Here is a 17,247-nt window from a genome sequence, read left to right on the forward strand (position 1 = left end):
CATAATCGGTCTGTTCTGTTTGTATTACATATTTCTTTCCAGAATTAACAACCAGTTAAACCTCCTAGTTGAGGCATGGAATAACCATGCTGTACGCACAACCAATATGGGTGAACGCAGTGATTTTACAAGATATATGTAATACTGGAAATACTAGCTGTCAGGGACACATTTGATGATAACACCCAACCAGATGAATTGTCTGGTGAAGACCTAATAGGACTTACACTACATTCACATTCTGTTTCCTAAAACTCCCCTTGAGGTATTGATATATTATAGGGTGGACGACCCACTCTTCCATTAGCAGCTGATACAGTTGGCAAAGCCCTAATGGAAGTACACTGAGGTGCATGAAACTGCTCTTAATGTAAACATTTCCCATCTAAGTAGTAAATATTGCATTTGTCTCACCAGCGATTCTAGAGGTCATATCCTCTCGGCATTCGCCTTGGTACCTCTGTCCAATGAGTCAACTAAAGGATTAGCCTGCGTAGCTTGGCGGTTTAGCTATTTTTTAAGCAATTTGAGCGCGAGCGCACAAAGCGACAAAGCCGCGAAAACGAGCAGGAACCCCCCAGGCTCCTCGTGGCTACGCCGCATTTGGCGCTCGTTATCGCGGCTTCGCCGCTTTCTTAGCGCGTTCAAATTACCTAAAAACCACCAAGCTACGCAGGCCACTAAACGATGTACAGAGTAATCCACAGCAACTTCACGACAATTAGCGTTAGGATAAAATCTTGAACAGTCATTCAAAAGACGCATAACTGTTTCTAGAAGTTCATTCACTGGAGAGCTGCAGTAACAAACATTAAATAGCAGATAGACCAAGACAAGGCATTTCACCACTGCCGCCATATTGACGATTCCTAGTTAAAGTAATTTTCATTGCTATCATACACGAACAGCCATTCTCTTAAAAGGCACATTTCGTACTGGCATACACAACGTAATTTACGAGACTCGCATATACGCGCATTTTAGCATGCGTATATATGGGTCCTTGTAGGACGCGTATATTTGGGCATTTATTTCGCATATCCCCGTGCTTGAATTTACGCAAATATGTGGCCCTTTAAAAATGCGTATATACGCGATCTAAATGGTCGTATATATGAGCTTAAAGCCCATACGTAACGTATATAAACAAGTATACGCGGCAGAAAAACCCGCGTATACTCTGTCATAATTTTGAAAGGAATGGCCAACCATAAAAAGACGTGTTCATTTGAGGAAACCAAAAGCATATTCTAGCTTCATTAAATATCACTGAATAAGTACACCGCTGAAGCCATAAAACGGCTGCTATAATGGGGTTACACCTGTCTTACAGGTTGTGATGTTTAATTGAAAAAGTCTGCCAGACTTTTCCAGAATTGTCGTCTTGTCTCGGAAAAATCACTAAACACTAATTTCAATTTGTTCTCGCTTGAGCATTTCGCATAACATCTTCATCTTCGCGTTTTCATTTCTTAAGGCATTTCGTGCATGATTAAAGTACGTAGACATAATTTTAGCACGGTGCTTTCGAATTGGACGGGAGCTATGAACTATTGACTGTCAGTACCAATAAGGTAAAAAAGGCTAAGTCTGCATACGAACCATTTATACACTATTTATACACCTCGGTGGAGAGAGGCACTGTGAGAGTAAAGTGTCTTGCCCAAGAACACAACATAATGACCCCGGCCAGGGCTCGAACCCGGACCGCTCGATCCGGAGGCGAGCGCGCTAACCGTGAGGCCACCGCGCCTCCCAATAAACCACGTAGATAATACAGCCGTTTCGAATCGTGATTTCCAAGCTTTTTTAGTACAGTGTTACGTTCTTTTAACTCCTGCTTGGTTTAGTGAGCCAAAAATGACTAATGTTCAAGCCGGCCAATTACCTATCCCTTATCCTGACACTTATTTCAAACAATCGTACTTGGTATTGACACTGATGCTGGGTCGCTTTTTATCAGGATTTCTCGACGCGATCTTTGAAGGAAGATGACTTCTCGCCGTCCAAAGAATCAGCTGGCACAAATGAAGAGTGGGACATTGCTCCTTTCCAGCTGCGGAGACGATGGGAGGGAAGGTACGACCTTTGCACACCTTGTTTGTCGAGCTGGAATTTGTAACATCATTAGATACCTGTCGCAAAATTGAGTTTGTTATTTTGTTATTCAGCCCACATCCTTACATCTTTTTTAACCGGCCGAATAACGATACCATGACTTTTCTTGGGTTCCGAGTTGACGAAGACGGGAATCTACTGGATCCTCGAACAGAAGAAGTTATACAAGAAAGGCTCATGACAAAGCATCTTCGCACAGGACTTCATGTCCAAAGAGTGGATTTCAACACTGACTTTGAGTCCTATTCCAAGTACGTATCTTACATCGATTATATGAAATTGAAATTAACAATACAATAAAAATAAATAGATACCTTAGGTTGAGCACCACCACAGGGACTTTTTAAGGGCCACATATATATGTTGCATTGTATAATCCCATCTTGGAGGCAAAAAGCACGGCAAAAAGGCTTTTTATAAGGGTGGCCGAGACGTTGGACATAAGGTAGTGGTCAGAGTGCAGGATTTCAAACCGGGAATGCCGGATTCTACCGCACTTAGCAACTGTTGCACGTCGCCTCAAGGACATTTTAAAAAATTCAGCGAGTGGTAATGGTGCAGTGTGCTTCCGATGCATTTTGGAAAAATTTGGCTGACACACTGCAGTATCAAGTAGTCGTTTGTCAGAGATTCGATTTTCATTTTGATGAACTGACCTAAGGAACAATTGTCTTGTAATCTCATTGATGTGACATTTCAATTTCAGACCTCAAAAAATTCAGCTGCTATGTTCTGTCATGGGGATGGAATGCGCATACGATCCCGATGACTCGTACGAGCTGACGGGTGATAATGTTAAAAAGATTCTTGCTATTCACATGAGATTCAGATGTAACATCCCAGTTGTGATCATGGGTGAAACAGGATGCGGAAAAACTCGCCTGATTCGCTACTTATGTGGTCTGCAGACAGAAGGTTTAGGGCTGAAAAATATGCTGTTAATGAAGGTACAATTCGAAATCTTTGCATTTCATTAAGCAAACCGTTAAGGGTGAACGGCGTTATATGCCAAAAGAAGTGTAAAACGCTGACCAAGTAACGACAATCAGCTCTTTCATTTGTGAGATTTTATGGTGATAACTATCTCAATAGTGAATGCTTTGAACTTAAATATTTAGCGATCAATAAGGCTTTTGAAACCGTTTACGTCTCTCATTTTATGTTCAAGGTTCATGGTGGCACCACTTACAAAGACATCGAAAGAAGTGTTCTTCATGCAGAGATGATGGCTCTTAAAAACGAACAGATAAACAGAAATGTCGACACTGTTCTATTTTTTGACGAGGCTAACACTAGTGAAGCCTTAGGAATGATAAAAGAAATCATGGTGGACCGAAGATGTAACGGTCGTCCTCTGAGCGACCGTTTGAAGTTCATTGTTGCCTGCAACCCATATCGAAAGCAAGTAGAGTTTCCATAATATCGCAGAGTGATATTTAAGGAAAGAAGACCGACCTGTAGATTATTAGCTAATTTTGACATGACAAGCCGGGTCATTTTAGTCAGGCTACGTTTTGAAAATGGATTCCGTCAGGAACGTATTTCTCTCGGTACATTTCTCATAGCATCTGAAAGAAAGATAGTAGTGTAGTGCCATGTTTGGGAACCAACTGTTTGTGTACAGTTTTGTGTTTGTGCACTCTTTCCGGCTACCGTCGTAGTAGCAGTAACTGAAACACAATACCCTGGTCACTTTGTTCACTATGAGAAGTTTTTTCTTTGCTGCTAAGCAACACAAGGCCTTATTGAGAACACTTTGTTGCAGACACACAGAGGAAATGATAAAGAAGTTAGAGTCTGCAGGATTGGGCTATCACGTGAGAGCTGACGAAACAGGAGAACGCCTTGGTAGGATTTGTATGCGATGCTCTTATTAGCAATTAGATTGTGAGCTCGAGAGTTGTGTCTGGTGATATTCGAGGGCGAATAATCTAGTTGCAGAATTCTAACTAAATTTCTTTCTTCAAGCGATCATTATTTCTCTACATACAGTATAACGTAGTATCTAAGATTCGTGGTGGCAAACCTAACAATGTAGGTCAGTCAATCAGATTAATAAAACCATTCCGATTGGTATGCTAGCTAGTAGAATTCTACGAAAAAAAATGGACAGTGACTCTAACTGATATTTTTGTTATTATTTCTCTTACACAAGGTCGAATTCCATTGCGTCACCTTGTTTATCGTGTACATGCGCTACCGGAGAGTATGCGCAGTCTTGTGTGGGATTTTGGACAGTTAAATCCGGAAGTGGAGGAACTCTACACCCGTCAAATTGTGCGGAGATATGTAAGTAACGCTTTTTATGGCGATATGCAAGAGAAAACTGTTAACGCGCACTTGACAAGACTTACCTGCTTGCGAAGAATCATCATTGTGTTAGCCTACTGAGCCTAGTGGCACACGAGAGCGGCTCAGTTTATGCTGACGAGGCGACTAGGTATATTTTTAACCCCCCCCCCCCCCCCCCCGCCCTCTTAATCTCCTCTGAACGGGATTCTAGTCCATTGCAAGGTCAAATTTAGCTGTATTCACGTATTCCGTTCGCACTTGGATGGAGAGAGGCAAGTACTTTGACCGAGAATACAACGCAGTGACCCCATCAGGGCTTGAACCAGGACCGGCGTCCAGCGCACTAACCATTAGACCACTGCGCCTGATGCTCTCAAAAAATGCTTTGATGCCTGTTTCAGTTCTTCCTTAGTGTCTCTCTCACTCACTGCGAGATTGACCATCTTCTATTAATCAATTGCATGCAAGATATGTTTTCCAAATAGAAACTCCCCACTTTCGATTAGTAAACGGCATGCCCATTTTGTTCCAGTTGCATGAAAGTCGACTGCCAGAAGACGATAGGCTGGTGATTGCCATAGCAACGGTGTTGGCGGCCTCGCAGCAATTCATGCGAAACAAAGAGGTATCATTTGAATGATGTTTAATCTTCCGGCATATAATAAATAAAGCAGCGGAAAATTTGAAACTTTCAGAACCGGGATTTTTGATGTCTTGTCTCCTTCTTTTCTAAACCCTCGTACAAGTTTGTGGACAGTTTTTTCACTCTTAAACTACCTCCCTTCGCTTCTTTTCCGTTTCAAAATTGTAACAATATTCTTTGAACAAGGTATGAAATGGTATAAAACTGCAAGATTTTCAGTACAAAATAATAATGTTTCCGTGTACGATCCGAAAGCTCCATTTTAGCAGGCAAAGAGTGATACCTTATTAACCTACAAATACACTATATCAACAACTTAAGAACCTTGTTAAATCTATAATTGCAGGACGAATGCAGCTTCGTGAGTCTACGAGACGTGAAACGAGCCATGGAGGTCATGGTTTGGTTTTATGAAAATTTCAACGACTTTTTTCCTAAAATCCAAGATGAAGACGGCGATGGTGACGCCAAAGACGGCAACCATGATGATGAGAATGAGGATTATAAAGAACTTACAGAAGAACATCCCCGTTACAGAGAAGAAGGAGCCATTTTCGAAGAAAAACTGCCTTCTCTGGCCGATGAACAACCCGTTCTTTCTTTACAAAAAGAAAGTCCCTTTTTCACAGCAAGCCGACCCGCTTTCAAAAAAGGACCATCTCCTCTCACGGAAGAACGTTGCCCTCCCAAAGAAGAACAATCCCTTATCGAAGAAGAAGTATTTTCTGCCAAAGGAAAACGGCCCGCTGTCGGAAAAGAACGAAGCACTCTCGTGGAAGAGCTATACGAAAACTTTATGTCTGCTCGTAAAGAAGAACGATCCACTTTGAAAAGAAAGCGACCCATTCTCAAAAAAGCACGATCACCTCGTACAGTGGTACGACCCACTTTCAAAGTAGAGCACTCCTCTCTCGAAAAAGAAGGACCGACTCAATTTGAAACGTTTCATCGAAGTGAGCCTAGCAAAACAATGCTGCTTGAAGAACCCGATTTACTGCTCCCTGAAGAAATATTTAGTGCTTCTCAGGTAGAACATCTCTTCTCTAAGAATAGATTTAAAAACAAAGAAGCCTTCAACCACGTGGTCAAATTAACATGTTGCTCTACTCTCTACAAACAACAAAAAAGTGAAAATTATTCTGTTTTCCTAGACCTTTTCAACACGTCCACCTCGGGAATTACGAAAATTGATCGAAGCTATGACTGGTTCCTAACAAGAATGAGTTATCGTTGGAGACCACAAACTGAGACAACTAATGATGATCACTTACCATACATGTCGCGTTTAGCATAAAGCTTTCTACTTAAGTCTCAGGGTAGCACTCATTAATTCATCTTTGTCTTTAAATCTAGATATTTACCTCTTTTTAATATTAAATCGTAATACCAAGGCTTTTTAGCAGTACAAAGTATGATAATCCTTTAACAAACCACACTATTTATTTGAAGTTCTTATCTATATTAATAACAAAACATGTTTCGGATGAAACATCCATCCATTTTCAATTGGTATTCTTGTGCCACTGACGATGGATGATGTTTCATCCAAAACGTGCTTTGCTATTTAATGTAAGATATGAATGTCAAATACATCGTCTGGTTTGTGAAAGCATTAAATGGTAATTTAACATTCGTTTATCTAACGACGAATATCAGTCGATTATTTAGTAGGCTGGTCACTTACAAGAGTTGTCGTAAGGAACCTGGCTTCGACTGTGTAGTCAAAGCCTAAAAATAACTTGTCATGTATTATATGCTGTTTTTTATTCCTTGTTTGTATGGCTGTATTGACAATACTAAATTAATATCCATATCATTACACTTGCTCTTGTGTCGTGCTTTTAGGAAAATCTCAGCGACGACATTGACCGAATCACGTGGTCACTAATTCTAGCTCTTGGAGTTTGCTACCAGGCGAGATTGAGAGACAGGGATGAATACCACGAGACAGTGGCAAAATCATTCCAAAGTCCATGCAGACTTCCTGGTGGAGCACAAAGGATTGAAAGGGAGATCTCTCGGTGAGCTCATTGCTTTGTCAATGATATTTATTTACACACACACACACGTCTTTGAAGTTAATACTAATATCATGCTGTAATCCGATTGTCTGCACGCCATTGGTGGGAATTCAAGGGAGCACAAGAGCCTCCTGCTTATGGGACAACTAGTACTCTTAAACCTTGCCTCCAACTGACTAAGACATCCCTTAACTCCAGGGTGATGGCAACTAATCACAGATGTCAACGAGGTTTCTGCATAGATTTACGGCGAGAATTAAGGAATTAGTCAATTATTTTACTGGACTTGTCTTTTCCACCTAGCATTATATTGTTTGAAGCATGATTGCTTTTCTTCCTTAGACAAGCTGAATATTTTCCTGCTAATGCCAAGCTTTCTTAAGATATCACTCATGAGTAACACTCAGGCCATGCTTTGGAACTTCATGTATTTTCCCATAAGTGATATTTTAAGATGCATCTAGGTTTGAATTTCGTGAAGGAATACGACCGCAGGCCATTTTCATGTGTATGGTATGAATTACAGTTTTGCTCTAGAACTGTAACCCAACTGTCTGCAGATTGGGAGGAAGTGTAGGATCAACCCTTAAAGGATCTTTTTTTTTAATGCTTTTGCATTGGTGAAACATTTCTAAATTTTAATCTATCACTAACATTGTTAGGACATGCATCGAAGCGCTGTGGTCAAAAGAGTGCCGCACGATTTTTAAACGTAGAAACACTTGCTAAAACATGTTGGATAGTTACATTCGGTTTTTTAGTTAAATACTAGGGCATGTTTTAGGAAAGCTCTTTTTTTGTTCAACCTTTTCTAGCACCTTCAATCTACTTCAGACATCCCCCAACAGTAACATTAATGCTCTATTATCCTGACATACATGTATGAAAGCGTTTATTGTAGTGTTACATTATGAGACCCGCACAACTTATAACCGTCACAATGGCATATTTTTCTAAGATGCCAAGAAGCTTTAATGGCACAACTGGAGCTTGGGCCAAACATCGCCTGCAATGCCGCCCTTTCTGAAAACGTATTTATGATGGTGGTGTGTATTGAGCTCAGAATCCCCCTGTTTGTGGTTGGTAAACCAGGGAGTTCCAAATCTCTAGCCAAGACTGTTGTTGCTGACAACATGCAAGGAGAGAACTCAAAATCGGAGCTCTTCAAAAATTTTAAGCAGGTAAGATTTAAAGTGTAATTCTCTGCACTGAGGAGTCAAAAGAAGTGGACCTGTATAAGTGCAACCGAAATCAGAGGACCTTTGTCATCTGTTGGGATTCTAAGCTTTTTGATCTATGTTAAGTGTAAACTTACGCTAAGTCAGACTACCACTTGTTTCATATATTGTAGTGACGAGGATTCTTAGGCTATGATTAGAATCGAATTAGAAGTATTCTTAGTCTGCAATTTACTTGTTACGGTGGCTTGAAAAGGTCTGATTTATCGGAGAGCAGCTATTGTATATTGCTCATGAACACCGAATCATATTTTTTTTTTCCTTTTTTGTTTTGTTTGTTTGGGTTTTTTAACAGATTCAGCTGGTTTCGTATCAGTGTAGCCCTCAATCAACCCCTGAGGGAATACTGGCAACTTTTCAACAATGTAGCGAGCTTCAAGAAAGCAAAAACAAGGAAAGGAAGTCAGATAGGTTTGCCTCTGTCGTGGTGCTAGATGAGGTTGGACTGGCAGAGGACTCGCCTAAAATGCCTTTGAAAACTTTACATCCCCTTTTGGAAGATGGAAACCAAAATGACGAAGACATCATTCAAACCGAAGACAGGTTTACCCGCGTTGCGTTCATTGGCTTATCGAATTGGGCGTTAGACCCTGCGAAGATGAACCGCGGAATAATGCTCTGCCGTAATGAACCCGATGGAGTCGAACTGGAGGCAACTGCCAGGTAATTAGGGCGACGTTGTCCTTACAAGCGCTATTACTACGTTTCCTTGCTTACTAGTTTCTGTGTTTTGGTACCGTGTTTTTTCGTGTTCTAAAAATAGATGCAAAATTGATATTGAATTAATATTGTGGAGGGCTAAGGACTTGTGATAATAGTGAATGATGAAAATAGGATGGATGAAAGGATGAAAGGATGAAAATAGTTCATTTCCAGTTCGACAAAAGTTCTCCTCTTCCAGATGTATGGAAAAAGGCAAATTTAATTGAAATACCATTCGATGCAAGCACGACATTAGCAGGTGCTTTTAGACTAAACTGATGGAAAACCCAGGGCTGGGTTGTTCGAAAACCGGGGACCAATAACCCAGGATTAAAATGTGAACAAAAGTATTGATATTTCTTGTAAAAAAAATGTTTTCCCCTGCTTATGTTTTATGTAGTTTGAGATTATTCAAACTTAAAATTGAAGGGCAAAGAAAATAAACAGAAAAACTCACAGAAAAGTTACAAAACTGAAATAATAGTTCTCACTTATCCTGGATTAACTTAATCGGGCTTTGAACAACTCGGCCCTGAGGAGAAACATGGCCTTTTAATTATTCAATCTCTAATCTTTTTGAAACTACCTTCCTACAGGAACATTAATAACTCTTTGCCTTCACCCAATACAGCAGGTATAAAAATGTAGAGCACCGAACTGTCACGGAAAAATCGTTACAGTTGCCTATCGCTGTCCTTGAGCTAAATATTTTTTGTTTGTTTTGTTTTCAATTTTAGGGGCATTTGTGGAAGTGACGAAGACATTATGGCACTGATTGAACCCCTGATATCCCCGATAGTCCGTGGCTACACCGAACTCTACAATAAGCAGAAAAGTCTACAAAAACTACAAGATGGGAAGAAAGATGAATTCTTTGGACTACGAGATTTTTACAGGTATGAATGTTTTGATTTGTTGGGAATATTTCAAGAACTAAATCGATAGATGTATGATAATACTTAATGAGCGGCTGGTCTGTGTGAACGTTTACAATGACGAGCCGAAGGCGAGCCTTTGTAAATACCCATAGAGATTTTTTTTTTTTTTTTCTTTCTTCATCAAATCTATGAAATCCTTATTTTTTTTTTCCTTAAAATTACAGACTACATATTCCGTCTTGGGCTCTCAGCATGTTCATGTGACATTGTCATTAGATCGATTTCTTTTTATTTATTAATCAGAGTTTTGTTATAATACCTAATTGACAATTTCTGCTATTACCCAGTCTTCTTAAGATGGTCGTCCACGTCGCAAGAGAACAGAAACGCCGACCCAACTGGGAAGAGCTCGAACACGTGATTAAACGTAATTTCAGTGGTTTATTGGAAGATGGCTTCGACCCTGTTAAGATCATCATGGGGCATGTTGGATTCCCGTATGAATATTACCAGGTAAAATATTTGAGAATATGCGTGAAAAAAAACGAGCACTAGAACACTAACATAACTTTCACTTCTCAGTATTGTTAGTTCAGTCCTTCAAAGAGGAAGTCAGTTCTTTCATATGATGAGTGCTATTTTCCATTGATTATGTTGTCTCACGCTGTTCATCTAACAAATTAGCATCACAAATAATGATTCTTGTCATCTTTGTACCAACATCTTAATTATTGACAGGAAGAAGAACGCCGGGGCCTGGATAGTGTAGACCTTATTCGAGCAAGTCTGGATCGAAAAAGCGCCATGGGGTAGGGTCTCAATACTGTTTTTTTAAGTTTGTACGAATACGTATACATCGCTTTAGCCTTGTTAGTGTTTGTTTTATCTGATAAGCTGGAAGAAACTGTGAAACTCGATAAATTGTTTTTCCCTTTAATACTCTCAGGTGAAAAAGGAATTACGCGTTTCGAATCAGCTACTCAAAAAACTGAATTTGGGTTACAAAACTGAAAAGTTAACTCGACGAATCGGAGGTTCATATGGCTTTTTCCATCACTTTTCAGTCAGAAATAACTTTTTTTACTGGAAAGAAGCCTGTAATTTTCTCCAGTCGTTACCAACTTTGTTCTAATTTCATATTTTTGTTCCTTTTGCAGAGAAGGGCGCTACCTGCTGATCATGACTGAGAACTTTGCAGCGCTACCAAGAGTAAAACAGATTTTGTTAGAAGAAGACTCTGAAGAACCGTATGTTATTTTTGGTAGTGGTTTCCCAAAAGATCAGTTATTTACCCAGGTGAAATGTTGTTTTCACGCATTTTGACATTATAATGTCTGTATTTCTGTCTGTCTGTCTGTCTATCTGTCTGTCTGTCTGTCTGTCTGTCTGTCTGCCTGCCTGCCTGCCTCTCTTTGTATTTCGTTTTGCCTTTATGTTCGTTCGTTCCTTCGGTCATTTGTTCATTTCTACGCCGTATAAGGGAGGCGTCATTTTTCAATCTGTAACTGTAAAATCCATAGGTTTGCCGCAACATCAACCGTGTCAAGATCTGTATGGAAACCGGGAGAACAGTAATTTTGTTAAACCTCGAAAACCTCTATGAAAGCCTCTACGACGCGCTAAATCAGGTCAGTCTTGTTAAGCTCACGGCAATGGCGAATACTGTAGGTTACGCCTGGTGAATACACAGCTACTTTGACAACGTTATCATGCAGCTCATCGTCAATGAGAGGACATACGAATAAAAAGCTGACTTCTATTTGTCTTCCGAAAGAACAGAAGCTTAAATCAGTAATCAACTGTAGATTTCCGACGAAAGAAAAGCTAGTTAAAAATGCGATAGAACCTGAATTCTTGTTTTTGGGGGCAAAATGATTCCGAAACTCACGATATCATAAACTTCGGGACTAAAATTCAGCGGAAATTCTATAAACAACCTTTATCAGAGAATTCCATTCAGAAATTTATAAAACTCGGTGAATTACTTGTGTTACTGTATATTGTAGATTCAAACCACTCGAATCAGATCAGCTGTACTTTGAACACTTACAGCAAACTAGACAGGTTTAATTCATGGAGTTCCACGTCAAACATTGGCTAATACGTATTTTTCGCCTAACGGTTGAATCCAATTTGAAATAAAGGTCATCAAAAGTTTTTTTTTTTGGCGAAATTTTCAAGATTCACGCGTGATAACGTCAACTGTGTGTCCGTACTCCTATTGATGATACAATTTAGCCAGTGAGCGTTCAAGAAATTTAACAGTTATTGTAAAATTGTTATTTGAAACTTTAATTGTTATGCGACTCTTGCCTTCTAGTATTACGTGACTTTTGGAGGAGAAAAATATGTCGATCTGGGACTTGGTAATCACCGAGTCAAGTGTCGCGTTCACAAAGATTTCAGGTAGCCATTCTGTTTTCTTAAATATCATTAAACAATCATTTTAACAATTTTGCGGAAGACAAAAAGTTAGTCTATGGCAATTCAACCCCGGGGCCAGGATACTCCCAAAAGTTTTTGGTGGGGGTGTTCGGCCCGAACCTTGAAACCTGTACCCTATATCAGATTGAAATCTGTGATTTTCTACACCCTATTTCAGACTAAAATTAGTGCAGGGATCTTAATATGACCGCAGCTAACCAGATATGGCTTTCAGTTGGGTTTAAGTTAGGGCTGAATCGTAAATAATAGCTCAAATATCGCCGGACAGCTGTTAATGGTTCACTTACATCCTGCCACTGAACGTTTACCCTCCTGGACTTAAATTGAATTTAACAATTGCTACTAACTTTTCAACAGACTGATTGTCATCGCCGAAAAGGACGTGGTTTACAACAAGTTTCCCATTCCGCTGATTAACCGCCTAGAGAAACATTTCCTTGCAATGTCGTCTGGTCTCACAGATGCTCAGGAGCAACTGTCCAGGGAGTTAAACGCATGGGTTGAAGACTTTGCCGACATTTTCCAGCCAACCCACGAAACTAAGAAGAGGTAACTAGAAAACGTGCGCTTTCTGATGTCAATCTGTCCTATTCTTGTGTATCAACCAAACTTAACTGTGCCTGTGATCTATGAAACGTTAACGGTATAAAAAAAAAACGTCTGGTTAAACATACATGTAAAGTGGCTGACAGGCGTAACGAGGTGGCAAACACTTTTTACTATATGAGCTCAGAAGACATTTCATTTATTGACAAATGAAACTTCTTAGCGCCCAGTGAAATCCTGTTTCGAATTTCTTAGGAAACGAGTAAGTTTAATGACTTTTCAGTATTGATTGACTGACACTTTGAAATTTAGGTTATCTGCACTTATTGTTGACCAAAATCAAACGAATGGCAGCTGGAAACTAATTTTTTGCACATACCTATGCATTGTCGTGTTCTAGTTCAGAAACTTAATAGACTAAATACCTCATCGATTTAAAACCAGTTCATAAAGTTTGTAAAACAGGGAAATTTCTGAGTTTTCTTATGGCCCTGTTTCAAATCGAGTCCTCGATCAACCTACATTTGAAACCAACATTGCTTCTCAATAATTCATCAAAATAATTTAATCAAAGGAAAACATGACAATATCTGATCTTAATTCGCGGAGATTCATTGGCGATTTTGTTTCTCCGTTTTCCCCTTAGTTTTAGTTTCAATTGAAAAGATATATCAAACACTCAAGACCGTGTTTGACAACATTTTCAAACCATCTAAGTTCGTCAAAAATACTCCGCTGCGCGTCGTATTTTGAACCCACTTCTTGATGTTGGGAAACGTGATCAAACATAGTCTTTCGTGTTTGATATATCACATGAAAATTAACCTTGCAGGGTAACACAATTTAGTCATAAGAATGGTTTCGCACAAAGACTCGTTTCGACAAAGAGGTAACAAGTTACTTCGAAATGGCTTATTGCACATAAACTATGAAGTACACCTGGTTAAAGTTAACAAAGTTCTTATGTGTTTGTGTCGGAAATTTTCAGCCTACCAACAGGAGCGTTGTTGGCCTGCATTACTTATTATATGGATGATCTCTTGCTTTTACTTCGTTTTCTGGGCAACGTTTTTAATTTAGTCGCAATTCTATTTGTCACTGTCATCAATCTTATTTCCACCTTCTCGGGTTTAAAGAACATTTGCAAAAGGAGACGCTTTCATCGGTTACCACCAAGACTCAGTTCCGGCTGTGGTTTTGCAAGTTTGTGCTGAACTTCACGATGACGGGTCAGTTTTGTCAGACGAGGACAGAGAGTCTTGGAAAGAAAATGTAAGTCGAACCCCGAACTATAAAGAGATCACATGTACTCTGTACTTATGTATGTGCCGTGTGTCTCCAATGGACTGATATTCATGATGTATTGGCATAAAGGTTTTTCCTTATTTTCGTTGTCACAATCGTTGTTTTTGTTGTTGGTGGTGGTGGTGGTGGTGAGGGTGGTAGTGGTAATGGTGGTTGCGGTTGCGGTGGCTGTAGAAGCGATGGTGTCATCGTCTTTTGGTATACATATCAATAGGACATAATGAACTGCGATGTGCCACTGTACTGTCACTAATGTTGTGCTACTGTCACTAATGCTACACATGTATATCTATCTGAACCAAATCCGTTACGCCTCCCTTTCAGGTACTGAAACACTGCCAGGAACGTTTGCTTCAATGTGCGACCCCCGACTCGGTGACCCGTCTTCGCAAGAGCCGCCTGAGGTCCCAAGCAAGCAGTTTATGGACCACTTATTTTCGCGAACAGGAACACTCAAGCCTGGCTAACTTTCTAGATAAAACACTGAGCGATGTTAAGTCACGTGCCACAAGCAACCCTAAAATAGCGCTTCGTGCACAGGTAAGAGTGTTTAAGGTTATTACATCAGTGATACTAAATTTCCAGTGTGTACAACTGATTTGCTATCTGATTTAAATGACACATTGTTCCGTAAACTAGAGATTGGCTTTATGTTTATTTTCCCAGATTTCAACTCATTCACGTCTCCTGTCTGATCGAGACATTCGCGACATAGCTGAGGTTGTTCACCTTCCAACAAGCTGCGTAAAGTGTATCTCATTGCAGCAGTTCCAAACTGAACAGCAATTCTGTAACTGCATAGGGTAATACATTTACGTGTTTTTAAATTGCCATTGTAATAGTAATACATTGTAATAATTACTCTATTCTCTAGTTACAAGTAACAAAATATACGTGGAATTGTCAGTTTCTTACTCCCAGATATTTACCGCAGAAAGGTTCCAATAAGGTAACTTGAATGAATCGACAATTTAAGAATACAAACAAATTGAAATTTGTTCATTCTCTTGCATTATAGGAGAGACTTTTGGGCAAGGCTTGGAGGAGAGGAGAGCCTGTTAATTGTGCAATGTGATTCCGCGGACCATAACTTAGACCTCGTAGCATGCTCTCGTCATCTACTCATCGAAGAGTGTCGGGAAATGGAGAAAGAACTGGACCCTGATTCCACTGTTCATAGTCACATCTTGATGATTGTGCAGCTGTCTAGAGTGGCAGGTGGTTGTTCTGATTTTGTTGGCGTGCAAAGTGAAGATTGGCTGTCCGTGCACATCGACGAGCTGTGTCCGCCAAGCGAAGAGATGCCCGCAATTGAAGCATTAGTCGGCCGTTCAGTCAGTGAAATTTTCGAGAGTGCTCTCCACAAGACGGAACATAATCTAAGCGTGAGCCAAATGCTTTCAAGTTGCGTACAGGAGGCAGCGAGCAGAATAGAAGATGATGAAACTACTCTTGGAAGAGCAACCCAAAGAATTGAGCTGCTGCTAAAGTTACTTACTCGGAAGAAGGAAACTGGTGAGAATTATGTACAATGTCTTTTATTAGATCTATAATGTGTATGGCTGCTACTGTTGCTGCTACTGTTGTGGAAACGATCGCGATTGGTTTAGATATTATTTATAACTAAAGAAAAAATAAATAAGCAGTAAACTGGGTCAGTGTCAGCCTAGCGGGTAACTGGAGATGCTATTTATAATAAGAAACTTTTGGATCTTCGGGTACGGTATACATCCTTCTTGCCACCCAATTCAGATCATGTCATGATTCATTTGGAGGTTTTAGTTGTTCTGTTTGTAGATATACTCCATGGTAATCAGTTGCGTGTGACAAATTGCACAATTGTAGCCTCCCACATGAGTCATCACAGGATTCAAATTGGGTGGCAACGAGGATGTTAACACGTTAGCCGAATCCCTCTATTGCCCTCCAAATTACATCAACTGAATTATTTGATTGACCAATTTAATTACTCCGGACTTTTGAACAGGCGAGGGCAGTTTCCAGTTGGTACTTGCACAGCGTCTCCATAAGCTGTTGCAAGAAAAAGATCAGCGAGCACCGAATCAAGGGAATGACTGGCTGCAAGTGGAGGCCTTGCATCGAACTGTGAACGAAACTGGAACGTTCAAGAAAGCACTGTGGCGTCGCTTCCAGTCTTTTGTGGCTCCCATCCTGGCTGAAGTCATAGCATACGTTGATCGCGATGGAAATCTTGAACTGGCTGCGAGTGGAGACACTTGGGTGTTCAACTTATGGTTGAAAATCTTTGGAGACAGTTCCCTTAGCGAGCTTAGTTTTGAGTCCTTTATGTCTCAAGAAGGGGATATCTCAGTAGTCCGCAGCAAGGTTCCGGTCTCAAAATCGGGATATGATTTGCTTGCCTTTCAAAACAAGTTTCCCTTTTCCTGGCTACTCAAAGAGCGCATTGATGAGCTGTATCGAGAGGCCAGAAGTATCGCAGGTGAGTACAATGAATGTGCTAATTATATCTTAACACTTTGCTGAATGTACCTACTCTCCGTTAAGCGCTGTTTTAACACTACAAGTTCTAGTTTTAACACTACAACATGAGAGTAACAAAATTGCATGGTCTCAAGTCTTTTATACGGCACAAATAATTCCGCTTTTTCAATAGTTTATTTTTTTTTTTTTTTCACATATTTTCAGCCAATTCCAATGAAAACGTTACGGATTGTTTACGGAGGTTGCTGAACAATTCAGAAGTCAATTCAGTTGTTTCAGAAGCCATTAATGAGGGAGGAGAAAAGACGGTAGCAGCTTGCTATTTGCACGACTTTACACACATGGTTTACAAACCTGGTTCTGAGGAGGAGGTTGAGGTAATGCCGGGGTTGAATTGGATTGCATTTTGATAATTAAATTATCACATTTTATCATCTCACTATTTCGTCCTCGATAAATGAAGAAGCGAACCCCTATAGTAGCTGTAGTATGCATGTAGTATGTATCGGTATATATAGTATGCTATAGTAGCTCTATTTTTGAGGTTATCAGTATAAACAAGCAAAAAAGGTGTATTTTTGTATCGTCAAAGTAAC

The 17,247-nt window shown here is 40.0% G+C and overlaps 1 protein-coding gene across 1 annotated transcript in view; it reads left to right on the forward strand.

The window, feature by feature from the left end:
- The window catches only part of LOC145476414 (E3 ubiquitin-protein ligase rnf213-alpha-like), a 72,995-nt gene that overhangs the window by 25,081 nt on the left and 30,667 nt on the right, over window positions 1–17,247 (forward strand). Inside the window, exons 28-51 of the mRNA XM_081455380.1 lie at window positions 1,964–2,079; window positions 2,172–2,369; window positions 2,825–3,065; window positions 3,287–3,519; window positions 3,884–3,966; window positions 4,274–4,407; window positions 4,943–5,035; window positions 5,400–6,080; window positions 6,899–7,074; window positions 8,033–8,255; window positions 8,608–8,975; window positions 9,752–9,910; window positions 10,240–10,405; window positions 10,631–10,701; window positions 11,050–11,188; window positions 11,413–11,520; window positions 12,213–12,298; window positions 12,695–12,886; window positions 14,020–14,155; window positions 14,513–14,728; window positions 14,855–14,991; window positions 15,207–15,703; window positions 16,176–16,649; window positions 16,856–17,028. Coding sequence (XP_081311506.1) covers window positions 1,964–2,079; window positions 2,172–2,369; window positions 2,825–3,065; window positions 3,287–3,519; window positions 3,884–3,966; window positions 4,274–4,407; window positions 4,943–5,035; window positions 5,400–6,080; window positions 6,899–7,074; window positions 8,033–8,255; window positions 8,608–8,975; window positions 9,752–9,910; window positions 10,240–10,405; window positions 10,631–10,701; window positions 11,050–11,188; window positions 11,413–11,520; window positions 12,213–12,298; window positions 12,695–12,886; window positions 14,020–14,155; window positions 14,513–14,728; window positions 14,855–14,991; window positions 15,207–15,703; window positions 16,176–16,649; window positions 16,856–17,028 — 5,100 coding nt within the window. The remainder of the gene's footprint in view (window positions 1–1,963; window positions 2,080–2,171; window positions 2,370–2,824; window positions 3,066–3,286; window positions 3,520–3,883; window positions 3,967–4,273; window positions 4,408–4,942; window positions 5,036–5,399; window positions 6,081–6,898; window positions 7,075–8,032; window positions 8,256–8,607; window positions 8,976–9,751; window positions 9,911–10,239; window positions 10,406–10,630; window positions 10,702–11,049; window positions 11,189–11,412; window positions 11,521–12,212; window positions 12,299–12,694; window positions 12,887–14,019; window positions 14,156–14,512; window positions 14,729–14,854; window positions 14,992–15,206; window positions 15,704–16,175; window positions 16,650–16,855; window positions 17,029–17,247) is intronic.

Source organism: Orbicella franksi, chromosome 1 (genome assembly GCF_964199315.1).
Source record: "Orbicella franksi chromosome 1, jaOrbFran1.1, whole genome shotgun sequence".
NCBI lineage: Eukaryota > Metazoa > Cnidaria > Anthozoa > Scleractinia > Merulinidae > Orbicella > Orbicella franksi.